The sequence below is a fragment of the Nipponia nippon genome, unplaced genomic scaffold (genome assembly GCF_047370975.1).
Source record: "Nipponia nippon isolate SJK-2023a ecotype South Korea unplaced genomic scaffold, ASM4737097v1 scaffold_6, whole genome shotgun sequence".
Classification (NCBI taxonomy): Eukaryota; Metazoa; Chordata; class Aves; order Pelecaniformes; family Threskiornithidae; genus Nipponia; species Nipponia nippon.
The window spans coordinates 496,520-512,761 of NW_028262380.1; the positions used below are offsets into that span (position 1 = coordinate 496,520).

General features: G+C 60.7%; 1 protein-coding gene across 12 annotated transcripts in view; it reads left to right on the top strand.

The window, feature by feature from the left end:
* DCTN1 (dynactin subunit 1) overlaps positions 1-16,242 on the top strand; it is an 87,466-nt gene that overhangs the window by 59,320 nt on the left and 11,904 nt on the right. For 8 of the 12 annotated variants that reach the window (XM_087737740.1, XM_087737741.1, XM_087737735.1 and 5 more), the window contains 9 exons: positions 1,498-1,686; positions 3,910-3,948; positions 5,481-5,678; positions 8,242-8,446; positions 11,910-11,988; positions 13,320-13,479; positions 14,483-14,587; positions 14,932-15,123; positions 15,861-15,977. In XM_087737740.1, coding sequence (XP_087593866.1) covers positions 1,498-1,686; positions 3,910-3,948; positions 5,481-5,678; positions 8,242-8,446; positions 11,910-11,988; positions 13,320-13,479; positions 14,483-14,587; positions 14,932-15,123; positions 15,861-15,977 — 1,284 coding nt within the window. The remainder of the gene's footprint in view (positions 1-1,497; positions 1,687-3,909; positions 3,949-5,480; positions 5,679-8,241; positions 8,447-11,909; positions 11,989-13,319; positions 13,480-14,482; positions 14,588-14,931; positions 15,124-15,860; positions 15,978-16,242) is intronic. The other 4 variants (XM_087737738.1, XM_087737742.1, XM_087737744.1 and 1 more) reach the window with 1 other exon arrangement.

The window sequence follows — 16,242 nt, forward strand, 5'->3', positions numbered from 1 at the left end:
GCCCCGCACCAAAGAGCCGATCTCGAGGAGTCAAATAAGAAGTCAGGAAATGAGTTTACACAGCATTAGGTGCCACAGAGGTGAGCGCTCCAGAAATACACGTCCGTGAGGAGAACAGCAGAGGTTTCTGATGGACCTGGCGCTTTCCTTCAGGCATCGGCTTCCCTTGGTCACCTGGGCCACGTGGCCAGCCTCGCTGCCGGGCTCCCAGCCGGCGAGTAACAGCCTCGCGAGCGCTGACGAAGCAGCTCTCTGCTGCGCTGTTCCTCCAAGCTCCGCTGGTTTTCCCTGGGCTCTGGTGAACTCTTGCTACTCTGTCGTTTTCTCCTTCTGTTCCCCTAAAATTTGGGGCTGGTGTAGCTGCAGGCAGAGGGCGCAGACTCGGGCGTCTGCCGCGGTGTGTCCCCAACAAGCTGCCAGTGGCACCCGACTCGGACTCCTGCAGATGCTTAGCAGCAGATGGGTCCCCTCCTGTTTCCAGATGTGGAGGATGGACAGGGGCGAAACCTTCCCCGCTCCCGTTGCGGCGTGCTTTGAGGTTTTGCTGTCTCATGCTCTGGAGCTGGAACACTGAAACCTCGGAGCGTGTTTCCACTCTGCGAACACGACCGAGGACCCTCGCTAGTCGCTGCCCTGGTCCCCTCCGACACGCTCACTTGACAGGCAGGGTCTGCCCTCCTGTCCCGGGACCCCGGGGTGCGAGCTGGCCTTGCTGTGAAGAGCAAGGAGATGGGTCGGTACCTGCAGCGGCAGCGTAGGCAGGTGTGGTAGCACAAGGAAATAAATGTGGCACGGTTTGTAGGGAGAGGCAATCTTTTATTGTCCCTGCTACCGCAGGAGAGAGGAGAGGGACTCCTGTCTCAGGCCTGGAGCAGGGCTTGTGTGCTCAGAAAAAGATCCGTTTTGCTTTTTTAACTATGTCAATGGTGTAATCAAATTTTACCTTTCCCTTCAACAACCGATTATTTGGAAATTTTGGCCAAGCCAGACTCCCCCCGGAGCAGCAGGAGATCACAGCGTTCTCGCTGCCGGGGAGGCTCTGCAGTGCCGGTCCTCGGCACGCTGCAGGTCTGGGTACGGCGAGGGCGCGGATGCGCTCTGTCCAGCCAGAGTTGTTGGGCCGTCGGCGTCCCCGCTGTCACCGCGCTCTCTGCCAAAACAGAGGGTTGTGCCTGACGCAGCCCTCGCCCGAGGGAAGCTCCCCTGTTGGGGCTGGACTGTGGTCAGTCCCAGCTCCCCTCTGTCCCTGTCCCAGCGGGTAAGTACCGACCGTGTGTGAGAGCCTAGAGCACCTCTGAGATGTCACTCTGGGTTTCATCTGTGCTGGAAGCGCGAGTCTGGGAGACAGCGGTTGGCCTGCAGAAGCACCCTGGTGAAAGGAAAGCGCAGTGGCTGAAGTGGTGTCGAAGAGTGCAGGGAGATGGACCGGTTGTGGAAGCGTTGTCTCCCTTGAAACGTGCTCATCTGACTCTCTCCCTTGGCCGTGTTGTTTTGCAGCCCACCCGGACCCCCAATTCTGCAGCATCTAGCGGCACGGCTGGGCCCTCGGGCTCAGCCTCTGCCTCCGGCGGGGAGATGAGCAGCAGCGAGCCCAGCACGCCTGCTCAGACACCGCTGGTGGCCCCGGTTATCCCAACGCCCTCCCTGACCTCGCCGGTGGCACCTCCGGTTCCCTCGCCCACAAAGGTAAGCTGTGGCCAAGGTAAGCTGTGGGCTCTGCCGGAGCGGAGGGTGGCAGCTGCTAAGGGGAGGAGGAGAGGAACCCCGCCACTGGTACTGGTAGGAGGGGGATGAGGAAAAGGGGAGCAAGGGTCCTCTGCCGGCGCCGGTGGCGGTCGCTGCGCAGGGCTCGTGTGACCGGCCGTAAAGCTGTGCCGGGTTTAGGCACCGTGGTCTGCGGGAGGAGCAGAGCAGCCAGGCAGCCGAGGGACAAAGAGGAGGGCGCGCAGCTTGGCGAGGAGTCGGCCAAGCACAAACGCAGAGGCCGACACACCAAAGCTGGAAAGAGACTTCCAAAGAGAAGAATGCCGTGCTTAACTTGGCTCCCGATGCACGTTCGCCCTTCCCGGGTCCCCGTGGGATCCACGTGGCATCGGAGCAGTTTGGCAGGCGGACGTTCGGGGATCGAGGCTCTGAGTCAGAGCTTGAACCTGCCGGTGAGGGGAGAGCTCAACCGCCTGAAATCCAGAGGGCCTGAGCGCTGGCCCCTCCAGCCACTGGTGCTGGGTGAACTGGGGCGGAGGGGCCAGCAGTGGATGCGCTTTGGGAGCGCTCCTGCCTTCAGGTGCCAAATACGCTTAGAGAGGTCCCCTCTTTCCCAAACTTGGGTGTTTCTAATAATTACATCAGCATAGTTATTCCATTTTTGATCTTTAAAATAGTTTTCATTACTTCCGTCCTGCTTTGTATTAATTAGTTACAATTAGAGCTTGTGAAAGATTTAGGGCATGAGGGCAAAGAATTAATAGCATGAGAGGACAAAGAGCTCGCTCTGAGGTTGTGCCTGAGGGAAAGGCTGGAAAAGCCACCGCCTGGTGGGAAGGAGGGATGGCCCCGCTCCCCGCGTTGCCCACGAGGACTCTGGCAACGGGTTTATCTAACGGCTGCAAAAACTGTTTGCGTGGTGGTATTGGTGGCACCTGTCTGTCCAGGGTTGAGAAAGCAGCAGAGGAGAAATCCGTGTGGAGAAATCTACGCTGCTTGACATCACGTAGGATTTTTTTCAAAATCTGTTCCTGAATGTCACCCAGCTTCATGATTTTTAAGCTTTGGTCATGAGGCTGCTTTAACCCCGTGCTCCTGCCAGGAGAGGGGGGGTCGCGTCCCCTTCTCCTGCCCTTGCTCGCAGCCGTTTGCCCGGGGACCGCTGCGCTGGCATCAGCGCTGGCATCAGCGCTTCTCTGGCCGTGGCAGCTGATCTGGCCAAAAAAGAACCGGCAAATACAGGATCAGGTTTCCCTGGTGGGAGCTCACCGGGGGATTACGTGGCCGCTGCTGTGGGATCGAGCGGGCGCTGGTGAGGAGCACATGGCCGTCTTGGGGGGGCTGGCTGGGCCATGCCACCCAAGGACTCAGTCGTCCTGGCTTCGGGCAGCTGCCCTGCTCTTGGCAAGGGCTCTCGCGGCAGCGGCGCGGGCAGGCGGCTGCAGGCAGGGGAATGGGACTGTAAAGGCCAGGTATCGGGGGAGCCTGGGGTCTGTTGCAGGGCACTGACGCTTCCGTACAGAACTGAAAAGAGATGGGACCTTGGGCGGACCTGGGGTTTTGTTTAAACGGCACGGATGCTGGGCTTTCCTCAAAGGTGCGCAGCGACGGGGAACGGGGCGACAGGCGCGAGTGGCAGCCTGAGACGTTGCGGCGGGTGAGGGGAGAGCTCTCGCGGTGAGGGTGGTCAGACACCGGGATGGGTCTAGGGGGGCTGCAGAGCCTGTTGCGATAGGACAAGGGGTGATGGTTTTAAACTAAAAGAGGGGAGATACAGACTAGATCTAAGAAAGAAATTTTTTAGGATGAGGGTGGTGAGACACTGGCACGGGTTGCCCAGAGCGGTGGTAGATGCCCTGTCCCTGGAGATGTTCAAGGCCAGGTTGGAGGGGGCTCTGACCAGCCTGATCTGGGTGAAGATGGCCCTGCTCGTGGCAGGGGGTTGGGCTGGATGGCCTTTGAAGGTCCCTTCAACCCAAACCGTTCTGTGGTTCTACGACCTTGTCCTTGGTGACAGCCGGAGCGTGGCCGGGGGAGGCCCCGGATCTACTCAGGGCAGCTTTGAGCAGGGAGGTGGAGCAGAGACCTCCACTCACCTCTCCCAACCTCAGTTTTTCTCCCAGTCTGTAAAGCACCGGCGTACTTTAGATGTATGATTTGTGTTGGAGACAGGCCAGTGTAACGGAAGATATTCTCTGTCTCCAGCACAGCTCGGCAGCGTCTCAGCGTCTCCACGAAGGCCAGGTGACTGCTGCCCCGGGGCTCTGGTTTGATGAGTGTGCATGTGGAAATCGCCCTGTCACCTCCCTGACGGGGAGCCGAGGGTTTTGCCTCGACCTAACTCGCTCTGCAGTAACAGCTTTGCAATACCTCTGTAACGTCGTGCTGCTTGAGCGGCGTGTCCCCTCCTGCGCGGGCACTTCTCCGGGTAGAGCACAGCCGCCTAGAAGCACGCTGCCGGCCTCGCCTGTGTTTTACGGCGAGTCAGGTGTGCCTTCCCCCTTGGAGCGTGAGGCTCGTGCTGGGGAACCGCTACAGCCGGGGGGATGTGACCCCCGCGGGGGCTGCGTTTGCACCTTGTTGGAAATCCCAAGCCTGTGTCCCTTTCCCAGGCGCCAGCTTTCATTGCAGCACCACGGGCTTTGGTCTCAAGGTAAGGCTGCAGGACGCAGCTGCAGTGCTGTGGCACTGCGCAGCCGCGCCTGGACCATCGCGTGCCCGTGTTAGCGTCCTCCTCAAGCTGTAGCTTTTACTGCAGGTACGGCTGGTTTCGCGATGAAGCCCAGCTAAGGCGGCCCACGTGCACTTGGAGCAGAAGGGGGTGAATCCAGAGGGGTGCTGGTCAGCCCGTGGCGCTGCAGGGACGGCCCGAGGCGCCCACCCCTGTGCGGGTAACGGGCTGGAAAAGCCTCAGGGAAGGTCTTGGGCCGCCCAAGAGCTGATCTGGGGCGCACAGAGACTGTTTCAGGGCTTGCTCTGCCGAGGCAGGAGGATTCCCGGGTTTTAGGCTTGTACCTGGCTCGCCCTCGTGGAGCTGCCCCGGGTCTGACGCCGTGGGTCACAACGCCCACGGACCCCCGGGTGGGGAGCGCAGGGGGACCCCCACCCCGTACAGACGTGCTCCGTAGGGTGGCTGCTGGGGGAGGACGAAAGGGAGCAGCTCCCCCGGCGCGCGGCGATGTCGCGGCACGAATGCACGGTGTGAGGCGCACCCTACGTCTGTGTGTCAGCACGCTTCTGAACTACACGCTAATAACTAAAACCACTGGCCGCTGTGAGTCTGTGCCACCGCGCGCGTTGTTTTGGTGGAACCTTTCTGCCAGATCTGGCTCTGGTTGCTCCAACGCAATTCTTGCACGGCATCGCTCTGCTCTGGCCCCAGGGGCAGGAGGAGAGCTGCCGAGGGTGAACCTGGACATGTTGGGGGGTGTGGCGTGGTGTTATTTTGTTTTTAAGGGATTTAGGCATCCATAGATCCCGGTGAAGTCAAAAGCGAGGTGCTCAGGACCTTTTGCCAGCCAAAAGGTTTTTGTCAGCGTGTCAAGGAACATTTATCACACGTTGTATGCGTAGTAAAAATCAATAGATTAAAATGACAGACGGAGTCTGCAGCTGCAAGTGCAGAGTGATGGGTTCCTCTAAAACTGCCCCAGTAACGAAGCCAAAATGCCCGTGAGCTGATGGGTCGGGTTCTGTGCGGGTTACATTAATGTACCTGGAGCTCTCTCCAAAGGACGTCGCTGCTCCTCTTGGTAATTCTTGGTTTGATGTTGTAGGAGGAGGAAAATTTGCGTTCTCAAGTCAGGGACCTGGAGGAGAAGTTGGAGACTCTGAAGATAAAGCGAAATGAAGACAAAGCAAAGCTTAAAGAGCTCGAGAAGTACAAGATCCAGCTGGAGCAGGTGCAGGAATGGAAGAGCAAAATGCAAGAGCAACAGGCTGATCTCCAGAAGCGTTTAAAGGAGGCCAAAAAGGTGAGCATCCCCGGGGAGCCAGGCAGCTCCGGTCCTGCGGCTTGCACAGGGAGACGCGATTCCGGGGCTAATTCAATTTCCGAAAATGGGGGGGGGGGGGTGTTTCTGAAATACCAGCTGGCGTTAAGCCGTGTCTGTCCTGACTCCTGTCTTCTGAATACATGCCAGGTCCTACGGTGGTCTCTGACCTCGCATATCGCTGTTCTCTCCAGCGTAAATATTGACTTAGGTATTGAGGTGCCAATGCAAATCCCAGGCAAAGTCCGTGCGCTGCGGATGCAGTCCGTACGCTGCAGGTTTTGTGCAGCATGGGAGCCTGGGTCCGGTCCGTCAGGGCAGTAGCACACACAGCTTGTCCTGGAGCTGCAGCCACAGCGTCATTCTCTAACCACGCTGGATATCGGAGCAGACGGAGCCTTGGATGGACTTGGCACAGTCCCGCCAAGGTACCAGGGATTTTGTGCATCCTAGGATTTGCTTTGCCCCTTGCTGCCTGCCTGCCCCGTCTGTCAGACAGCCTGGCCTTGGGGCAGGGACGTCTGATCTGTTTGTGAGTCCATCCCTCTGTCGGTGCGACTTTGTCGTGTGCAGGGTAAGATAAGCTGACGCCAGAGGTGGCTTCAGTTGATAGATGGGGATGAGGAGTGCGATAGTTGAGGAGCAAGTCACGCAGCTTGCAGGATGGGTGCCTGAGTGTGGCAGCAGCCGCGTTTCTCCGGTTTGATCCGCTGTTGCAGCTCGCCAGCGCTGTGGGATGGGCACCATTCAAATTCCAAACCCACCGATAAACTGCCAGTCCCACCTTCAAAAGCTTAAGTAAAGCTCCTGGGGATCTGGCAGCTGACTTCAAAAATCGGTGGATCCAGCAGCTTTAAGAGCGTTGCTGTGTGTTGAGGGGTCCGATGCAGCCGGGAGAGCCAGCCCCGTAGAAGAGGCTCGCTGGTGGTGCACGGGGTCCGTTCGTCTCTCCCGAAGCTGACCGGGCAGCTGCAGCTTTCCCGCTGTCCCAATGCCTGGATGTCTTGAACGTTTTTTAAAACTGCCACATCTGTGGGGTGGAAGTTTTTTTGCCCTGCACTTGTCTTTGACTCTCCAGCGTTTGTGAAGCAGCAGCGTGTCCTTCCTCTTGCTTGCTTCCACGATAGGCTGGAGCAATCGCTGGGGAAGCGAGCAGTACGTTCCCGTACAGTACTCGTGGCTGAAAGCAGTTACGTCCCAACGTGGCTTTGTTTTAAATACAGCATAAATATGAGCTTTTGCTTTGTTGTACTGAGTTGATAATCAGCATTGAGGCTATTTGGGACCTGGGCTGAAGCAAGCTGGAGCATCTCAGGAGCTGTTCTTAAACGGTGATTAGATGATCGAGTCCTCCGGAGCCTCGTCCGAGCTAAGGACGTTGTGACGGGTGCCTGGGAAGGCAGGGGGTGAGGGGTCTCGCCGGTGCGTACAAATACCTGAGGGGGGAAGTAAGGAGGATGGAGCCAGGCTCTTCTTCGTGGTGCTCACGGAGAGTAAAAGAAGAAAGGGGCACAAACCGAAATACGGGACGTTCGGTTTAAACGTAAGAAATGACCTTTTTCCTGTGAGGTGACCAAACACTGGAGCAGGTCGCTGAGAGGCGTTGGGAGCCTCCGCCCCGGTGAGAGGGTCCTGGGCAGCGGCTCGGCCGGCCCTGCTGGCGCAGGGGTGGGGGTAGACCGTCCGCAGGGCCCCAGCCCGCCTCGGCCCCTCGAGTCCGCCCTGCGCCGGTGACGGGGTGTCAGTGGGTGCTCCCGTCCCCTACGCCGTGCCTTCTCTTTCCTGGCCTGCTCTGCAGTGGGTTCCTCTCTCCGGTGGCTTCCCGGCGGGTTCCTGATCCTGACTTTCTAATGTAGACTCAAATTTGTTAAAACTCGCCTCCCTTTAGCTAAACTAATGCATTCTGAGCTCCTGCCCTGCAGGGCTGGTTGGTCGGAGTCGCTGCCAGCGAAAGCCACGGGGCTTTGGAGCTAATGAATCTCGGTGTCGCTCGTTACGGAGAGCATTTCTCCTGCGGCGGCTCCGCTCCCGCTGAGCCCTGCCTTCGGCTGGCATCTGAAATGTCCGCTGCAGGTTGCCGCTTTCCCTCTTTCCCTTCTCCCCAGGGGCGGGTTACCTGCTCCGGGCACCCGTGCCTGCTGCTCCCAGCAGACGGCAGGGCTCCGGCCGTGCTGCCGGAGGAGCTTTTGCCTCCCGCTGCCCTGGTTTTCCTGGGTGGATTATTGGTTTGTTCCCCCAGTGATTTATTTGATCGTCTGCTCCAGTGCCAGCTACGTCTTTTCTGTCTTCATACCTGTCTCTCCTTGCCTGCAGATCGTTTTTCTGCTGGGCTCTGTTGTGGATGGGAGAAGGGGCGAAGGGGAGTGGAGATGGGCACCCAGCGGGCCTCCCCCCTCAGCCCGGATAAGCTGCTCTTAATTGGACCTGATCCTCCTGCGAGAGCCGTGAGAGACGCAATTGTCCCAGGCGCATCGTTCGGGAGAGGGGTCTCCATCGCTGGCCTTGGGCTTCCAGGGTCTTCTCACCCGTGTGTGCTTGACTGCAGGAAGCCAAAGATGCCCTGGAAGCCAAGGAGCGATACATGGAGGAGATGGCAGACACCGCTGATGCCATTGAAATGGCAACCCTGGACAAGGAGATGGCAGAAGAGCGAGCAGAGTCCCTGCAGCAGGAGGTGGACTCCCTGAAAGAGAAGGTGGAATATCTCACCATGGACCTGGAGATCCTGAAGCACGAAATTGAAGAGAAAGGTGGGAAGGGCGCAGCTTTCGGGTGGTCTCAGCCTGGGTCTCACTGCACAGGGGGGCTCCTCGCTGGGGAGCAGAACGCTTGACTGCTTCGGAGCAGGGGTGGCTCCTCGCTGCCAGCTGCGGTGGGGCGAAGGCTTTGCCTCCGTGAGTTCCCCCAGCACCCGCTGGGGCTTTCTGCTGCGTCCCCAGCCCCGCTCGGCAGGCACAGGTCCGACCGTCGCACGTGGGCAGCTCAGCAGCAGCTCAGCAGTGGGCAGCAGTGGGCAGCAGCTCAGCAGTGGGCAGCAGCTCAGCACGGAGAGCAGCAGGCAGCAGCTCAGCAGCAGGCAGCAGCTCAGCATAGGCAGCAGCAGGCAGCAGCTCAGCAGCAGGCAGCAGCTCAGCAGCGGGCAGCAGCGGGCAGCAGCTCAGCACGGGCAGCAGCAGGCAGCAGCTCAGCACGGGCAGCAGCAGGCAGCAGCTCAGCAGCGGGCAGCAGCTCAGCACGGGCAGTAGCAGGCAGCAGCGCAGCAGCGGGCAGCAGCTCAGCACGGGCAGCAGCGGGCAGCAGCTCAGCACGGGCAGCAGCAGGCAGCAGCTCAGCATAGGCAGCAGCAGGCAGCAGCTCAGCACGGGCAGCAGCAGGCAGCAGCTCAGCACGGGCAGTAGCAGGCAGCAGCTCAGCACGGGCAGCAGCGGGCAGCAGCTCAGCAGCGGGCAGCAGCTCAGCAGCGGGCAGCAGCGGGCAGCAGCAGGCAGCAGCTCAGCACGGGCAGCAGCGGGCAGCAGCTCAGCACGGGCAGCAGCTCAGCATGGGCAGCAGCAGGCAGCAGCTCAGCACGGGCAGCAGCGGGCAGCAGCTCAGCAGCGGGCAGCAGCTCAGCACGGGCAGCAGCAGGCAGCAGCTCAGCAGCGGGCAGCAGCTCAGCAGCGGGCAGCAGCAGGCAGCAGCTCAGCACGGGCAGCAGCGGGCAGCAGCTCAGCATGGGCAGCAGCGGGCAGCAGCTCAGCAGCAGGCAGCAGCTCAGCACGGGCAGCAGCAGGCAGCAGCTCAGCAGCGGGCAGCAGCTCAGCAGCGGGCAGCAGCAGGCAGCAGCTCAGCACGGGCAGCAGCGGGCAGCAGCTCAGCACGGGCAGCAGCGGGCAGCAGCTCAGCAGCAGGCAGCAGCTCAGCATGGGCAGCAGCAGGCAGCAGCTCAGCACGGGCAGCAGCAGGCAGCAGCTCAGCAGCGGGCAGCAGCTCAGCACGGGCAGCAGCGGGCAGCAGCTCAGCAGCGGGCAGCAGCGGGCAGCAGCTCAGCACGGGCAGCAGCGGGCAGCGGCTCAGCACGGGCAGCAGCAGGCAGCAGCTCAGCAGCAGGCAGCAGCTCAGCATAGGCAGCAGCAGGCAGCAGCTCAGCAGCAGGCAGCAGCTCAGCACGGGCAGCAGCGGGCAGCAGCAGGCAGCAGCTCAGCACGGGCAGCAGCAGGCAGCAACTCAGCAGCGGGCAGCAGCTCAGCACGGGCAGCAGCGGGCAGCAGCTCAGCACGGGCAGCAGCAGGCAGCAGCTCAGCAGCGGGCAGCAGCTCAGCACGGGCAGTAGCAGGCAGCAGCTCAGCAGCGGGCAGCAGCGGGCAGCAGCTCAGCACGGGCAGCAGCGGGCAGCAGCTCAGCACGGGCAGCAGCAGGCAGCAGCTCAGCAGCAGGCAGCAGCTCAGCATGGGCAGCAGCAGGCAGCAGCTCAGCACTGGCAGCAGCGGGCAGCAGCTCAGCAGCGGGCAGCAGCTCAGCACGGGCAGCAGCGGGCAGCAGCTCAGCAGCGGGCAGCAGCAGGCAGCAGCTCAGCATAGGCAGCAGCAGGCAGCAGCTCAGCAGCAGGCAGCAGCTCAGCATGGGCAGCAGCAGGCAGCAGCTCAGCACTGGCAGCAGCGGGCAGCAGCTCAGCAGCGGGCAGCAGCTCAGCATGGGCAGCAGCAGGCAGCAGCTCAGCACGGGCAGCAGCAGGCAGCAGCTCAGCAGCGGGCAGCAGCTCAGCTTCATCTGCGCTTGGGTCCCGGCCTCGCTGAGAAGGCAGAGATGGAGCTGCTGCGCTTTTGAGCCTGGGACAAGTGTTCCTGTCCCGGGCTTAGAGGAGCTCAGGCTCAGTTTTAATGCCCATCGTGGTCCCTGGGTCGGTGGATCCCGCCCCAAGAGGTGTTTGACTGGGACAGGCTTTATGTGGGAGAAACACGCCTGCTTTGTTGCTTACTGATCCACCCTCCCAGCTTCGCGCTGAGCACAGCTTCCAAACCAGCGCAAAAACCTTGCTTTGATTCCCCTGGGGCCTTTTAGCTCTTGGCATTCAAGGTGAGCTTTAAAAATTACACACAGCAGGAAAGGAGCTAGCCATTAAACACTTGTAGTATTGGAATTCACCTGAAAAAAATGAGACCTGTAGAAGCAGCAGATGATCAGTGTCGTGGTTTAACCGCAGTCGGCAGCCAAGCACCGCCCAGCCGCTCGCTCGCCCTCCCCACCCCCGGTGGGATGGGGAGAGAACGGAGGGGGGAAGAGTAAAACCCGTGGGCTGAGATACGGACAGTTTAATAGGACAGCAGCAGCAGAGAAAATAATAATAATGACAACGACAACAGTAATAATAATAATAAAAGAATGTACAAAGCAAGTAATGCACAATGCAACTGCTCACCACCCACCGACCGATGCCCAGCCCGTCCCCGAGCAGCGATTGCCGCCCCCCGGCCAGCTCCCCCAGTTCCTGTACTGGGCATGACGCCATGGGGTATGGAACAGCCCTTGGGCCAGTCGGGGTCAGCGCCCCTGGCTGTGCCCCCTCCAGCTCCTTGTGCACCGGGGAGAGCAGGGGAAGCTGGAAAGGCCCTGACTGAGTGCAAGCACTGCTCAGCCACAGCCGAAATGTCGGTGTGTTACCACGTTCTTCTCATCCTACATCCAGCCCACAGCACTGTGCCAGCTACTAGGGAGAAAATGAACTCAGTCCCGGCTGGAACCAGGACAACCCGGCAGGCAGGCGGAGGGATGGGACGGAAAGGTGGATATGTCGAGGGACTGGGAAAAATGTCGGGAGGACAGGAGCAGTCTGCAGGGAGATGTGGAAATGACTGAGATGAGGAAGGTCTTTGATTTGAGTTGGCTTTCACTGAGTTGTGAGGGCCGGGAGGGTTGAGAGCCGAGAGCACCCGTGCTGTCCAGCGGTGCGTCACTGCCGTAGCCCAGCGGCTGCTCGGGTACGGTCTACGGTGGCTCTTCACCGGCGCTGACTGGCTTTGGTGGCATCGGGGGAATCTCAGCCTACGAGCGCTGATGTGAAGCACGAGGCTTCGGTTTTGCTCAGCTGCAGGAGAGGAGCTGATGCGTTTCCCCTTGGTATGGCTCAGCTGCCCTCTCACCGGTGTTTGTAGTGCCCCTGAGCGTCAGAGAACTGGGTCTGTTCAGCAGCTGCTCTTTCTGCACAAGCAGAATAATGCTCCCTTTCTGCTGCAGGCTCGGATGGAGCAGCATCCAGTTACCAAGTCAAACAGCTGGAAGAGCAAAACGCGAGACTCAAGGAAGCTCTTGTAAGGTAGGCGACCACTTGCGCTCCCCAAAGGCTGCCGACGAAGTTCCTTCCTACGAGAGCCCGTGCTGCCTTGGTCTAATAAGAGTTTGTGTCAGAGCACTGGTCCGAGTGCTCCTTTTGCAGAGCAGCCGATGTAACGCCTGCGGCTGGTCTGGGCTTGTTCCTGAGCTCTGGTGCTCCTTGAAGCGTGCAACAGAGAAGGGAGGATCTCTTCTCACTGTAGATGGGGACAAAATGAGCCGCTTCAGGAGGCTCCTGTGTTTCGTTTCTCTGTGTACGCAGTGCTCTGCTTCTCCAGCACAGCTGCAGGTTTATTCAAGCAGCCTGTACAGGACAGCTCTCCAGGCGCCTCCCGCGCAGGTCCTGCTCGAGGTTTCTTGAGCCCGCTCAGCCCTGGGACCTGGTCGCTGCCTGTCCCTGGGCAAGCCCATCTGCCAGGGCTTTGGGCCTTTTCTTCCTGGAAGCCTCCTGCGCTTTAGCTGAGAGGTTCAGGTGGGGCTCCTGCGGTGCCCACACCACCGCGCGCTGTCCCTCGCTCCTCCCGTGGGGCCGTGGCGTGGTGTGCGCAGGCTGCTGCCTTGCCTTCGGTGCAGGCAACAGCCCGTGCTTGAAGACAGTTATTCCCGTAGGCCAGGGACGGGTAGAGGAGGTGGACGCATCCCCTGCTGATGGGGAGCACAAGAAGCTGCCTTGCAAGGACTCCCAAAGCGGTGCCTGTCTGGGGTGGGAGGCGTAAAGAAGGTCCAAGGGAGAGGCGCTCCCGGCGCTTGCCCTCCCTGGCAGAGCCGCCTCGGGGCTGCCAGCAGAGCTGCGCACGCAGGGGCCTCAGTAGGCACATAAGCACAGCCCTGTTCTCGGTGCGCGACGAAGCGCCTTCCCTTGTCTGCGCTTTGTCTTTTTTCTGCTGCTGGCCTCTCTTAGGCTGTGAAAGGCTGCGAATGTGACTTATTTTTCTTTGCTCACTGGATTCCTCCTTTCCGTGTGTTACCCTGTCCCATTCACGGCTATTCTTCCCAGCTGTCTCTGTTGTCTGTTTTTCTACATTCTCCTCTTCAATTCTCCCCATCCCCTGTCGCTGTGATTCTCTCAAAGGAAGGCGCCGTCTCGGGCACCGATCACCCCCCCTCGCTGTTAACGAGCTGTTCTCGGAGGGAGAGGCTGCTGGTGGCTCCAGGGGAGCTCTGCCGGCGCCGCCGATGGGCAGCCAGCGTGGGCAGGGGGCCTCGACTCTGCCGGTGCCCACCACGAGCGGTGTCTGGGAAGAGAATGGCTTCTCTTGCTCTGGTACCTGGGTCTCTGCTGGGCTTGTGATGGCTCTGCTTGCTCTGTCAAAGGATGCGGGACTTGTCTGCATCAGAGAAGCAGGAGCACGTGAAGCTTCAGAAGCAAATGGAGAAGAAAAACACGGAGCTGGAGTCCCTGCGTCAGCAGAGGGAGAAGCTTCAGGAGGAGGTGAAGCAGGCGGAGAAGACGGTTGATGAGCTGAAGGAGCAGGTGAGCCCGCGGGGGGAAGGACAGGCGGGGGGCAGGTCTGGGGCGTTGGGCAGCCGCTGTCGGCGAGCTTGGGTCGCCTCCTGGCACAGGGCGCTTTCTGCCAGTCGCTTTCAGAGCCGCGCTCGGTGGTACCGCTGCAGGGGCCGGTGCTCCTGGGTCCCTGTGCAAAAGCAAACCCTGTTCCAGCAGTGGAGCTGTGCAGGACTCTGCTTGGCCATAGGGTGGCTCTTGAACGTCGGACATGGATGGTACGTCGTGCTTTCCAGGGCTGGCCTGTGTTTGCTGCTTGCTCGGTGCTGAGCCAGCACGTCTTCCCTGTGGCTTGGTCCTGGCCCGGCTGAGACGCCAGTGCAGGTGCGGGGCAGCCCGTAGGAAGCTCCCAGGAAGGATCTACGTGCGCTGCAGAGCAGCCCGTGCAATTCCTCCGAACCGCTGTTCTGGAGGGACGCTGGCCTCGCGCTCTCTGGGCATTAGCCCGAGTCACGTAGAAGGCGGGCTGTTAGCAGAGATGTTGCTTCTTAATGCAGAGAGATTGAAACGCCCGTTCCTCCATTAATCCTGTGAGGGTATAACCATGCGCCTCGGCCCTCGGGGGGGCAGAGAAAGCACTGTCACAGGTCTGCAAAGACCCAACCTGAAGGTCAGCATCATTTGCACTGACCTGAAACTGTTCCGCCTTGTGCCCTGATGCTGCAGCTAAAGAGCCAGTAACATCTCTAAGAGCCAAAGCCAAGCCTCTCTTCACGTGCCTTTCCTTCTGGGGCTGCTGGCTGTTCTGGTTTGAGCTGTTTGCTCCCCTGGGGGATGCTGTTCCCTGCTGTCAGGAGGGAGCTCATGCACTGTCTGGCAAACCTCACCCCAGGATGGGGAGACAGATTTATCAGCCGTGTCCCACAGCTTGGCAGAGCGATCCCACGGGGGTATAAAAGGATTTTTGAGCTGCTTGCTGCAACTGCGTTGAGTTCCAGGTTGGAGCGTGATGTGATGTGGTGTGTGCTCGCAGGTGGATGCTGCTTTGGGTGCTGAAGAGATGGTGGAGACCCTGACGGAGAGAAACTTAGACCTGGAGGAGAAGGTCCGGGAGCTGCGTGAGACGGTTGGGGACCTGGTAAGACGGACTCCTCTGGAGTAAGGGCTGGTGCTGGAGGGCTTGGCTGCTTCCTTCGTGCCTGGTGTGCGGCTGGGCTGGGGCGAGGGCTGGTCCAGCCGACTGCCGGGCAGCGAGGCTGCCCGAGGCACTGGGAACTGCCCGGCAGCGGTGCCAGAGGGGACTGGGGAACCTCTCTGCAGGCATTGCACTCGGTGCCGCTTCCGAGCGGCGCACCCTCCTGCTCTGCAGAATACGCCCCTTACACCCCGGGGTGCCGCTCTGCCCTGCTCCGAAAATGCCCAGCGGCCCTCGCTTGCCCGGCTGTGGCGTAACCGCGTCCCGTGCTGTCCCCTCCTTGCCAGGAAGCCATGAACGAGATGAACGACGAGCTGCAGGAAAATGCCCGGGAGACAGAGCTGGAGTTACGGGAGCAGCTGGATATGGCGACGGCGCGGGTCCGCGAGGCAGAGAAGCGCGTGGAGGCTGCGCAGGAGACCGTGGCCGACTACCAGCAAACCATCAAAAAATACAGAGAGCTGACTGCACACCTTCAGGTGCGGCCCTTGGGTGCCCCCCACGCAGAGCGGGGCGGTTCCCGCTGGAGCCCTGCTCCTCTGGGCGCCCGCCCCGGTGCTGAGGGACCGAGCACGTGTAGGCAAGAGGTGGGCAGGGACGGCGCGCTGCCTCCTGCTCCCCTGGGAGATGGGCACGGCAGAACACGGATGGCTGATGCCTGGAGAGCGGGTTCCTGACGGAGCTTTCCTGGGGACCTCCGGCCGTGCCAGGCTGCACGTGCTGCTCGTGCCCTCCCACAGCCCTGCCTGTCCTTCTGCCTGCGTCCGGCTGGGACTCGCTGGCAGAGCCCCTGCTGAAGTCAGCACTGTAAATATTTCTGAACACATGGCTGTTTCAGCCATTTACCGTGCTGTGCTGCTTGTCCTCCGGGCTCGGGAACAGACTCCTGGAAAAGACGGAGGAGTGTGGGGTTGTTCCAGCACTGGGCTTGGTTCTCCTGGGCTTTGCTGGCAGTGAAAGGCGATGGGTAACGAGTCTGTGCAGATTCCTTGGCTTCCATACAGTGTGCTGTCAGCCGAGCGTTTGGAAAGCACTCGCATTCCTCTTCCTTGCGGTCGCCCATCGCTGTGCGTGTTGCCCGACGAGCCCCCGGTGCTCCCCCGCCCTGCCCGAGGACGGGGGCACGGGGAGGTTAGGTGTGGGGTACTGCGGCGGCCGTGGGCTTACACCCCCCGCTGGCTTTCTGTGTCTCATCGCAGCTTCTTTCTGTGCTCAGGACGTGAACCGAGAACTCATGAGTCAGCAAGAAGCATCTGCCGAGAAACAGCAGCAGCCTCCCCCCGAGATGTTTGACTTCAAGATTAAATTTGCCGAGACAAAAGCCCATGCTAAGGTAGGGGCGGCAGGAGGGCTGCGCACCAGGCGTGCGAGCTGAACGGGGCGCCTTCGTTCCCGTGCGCGGGGCTCCTGAAGCAGCGGCGCCGAGGCAGGGCACCGGCGTGCGGGTGCCAGGCTTGGGGCGGGTGTCCCCGCGCGCTGGGGCTGACCCTGGGCCGCGGCTCTCGGAGCGGGGCTGCGGCGCTTGTGCCAGCCGTGGAAGCGGGCTGAGGCGACTGCCGGGACGTTTCTCCGAAGAGAAACATCAAAGTTCAAACGCC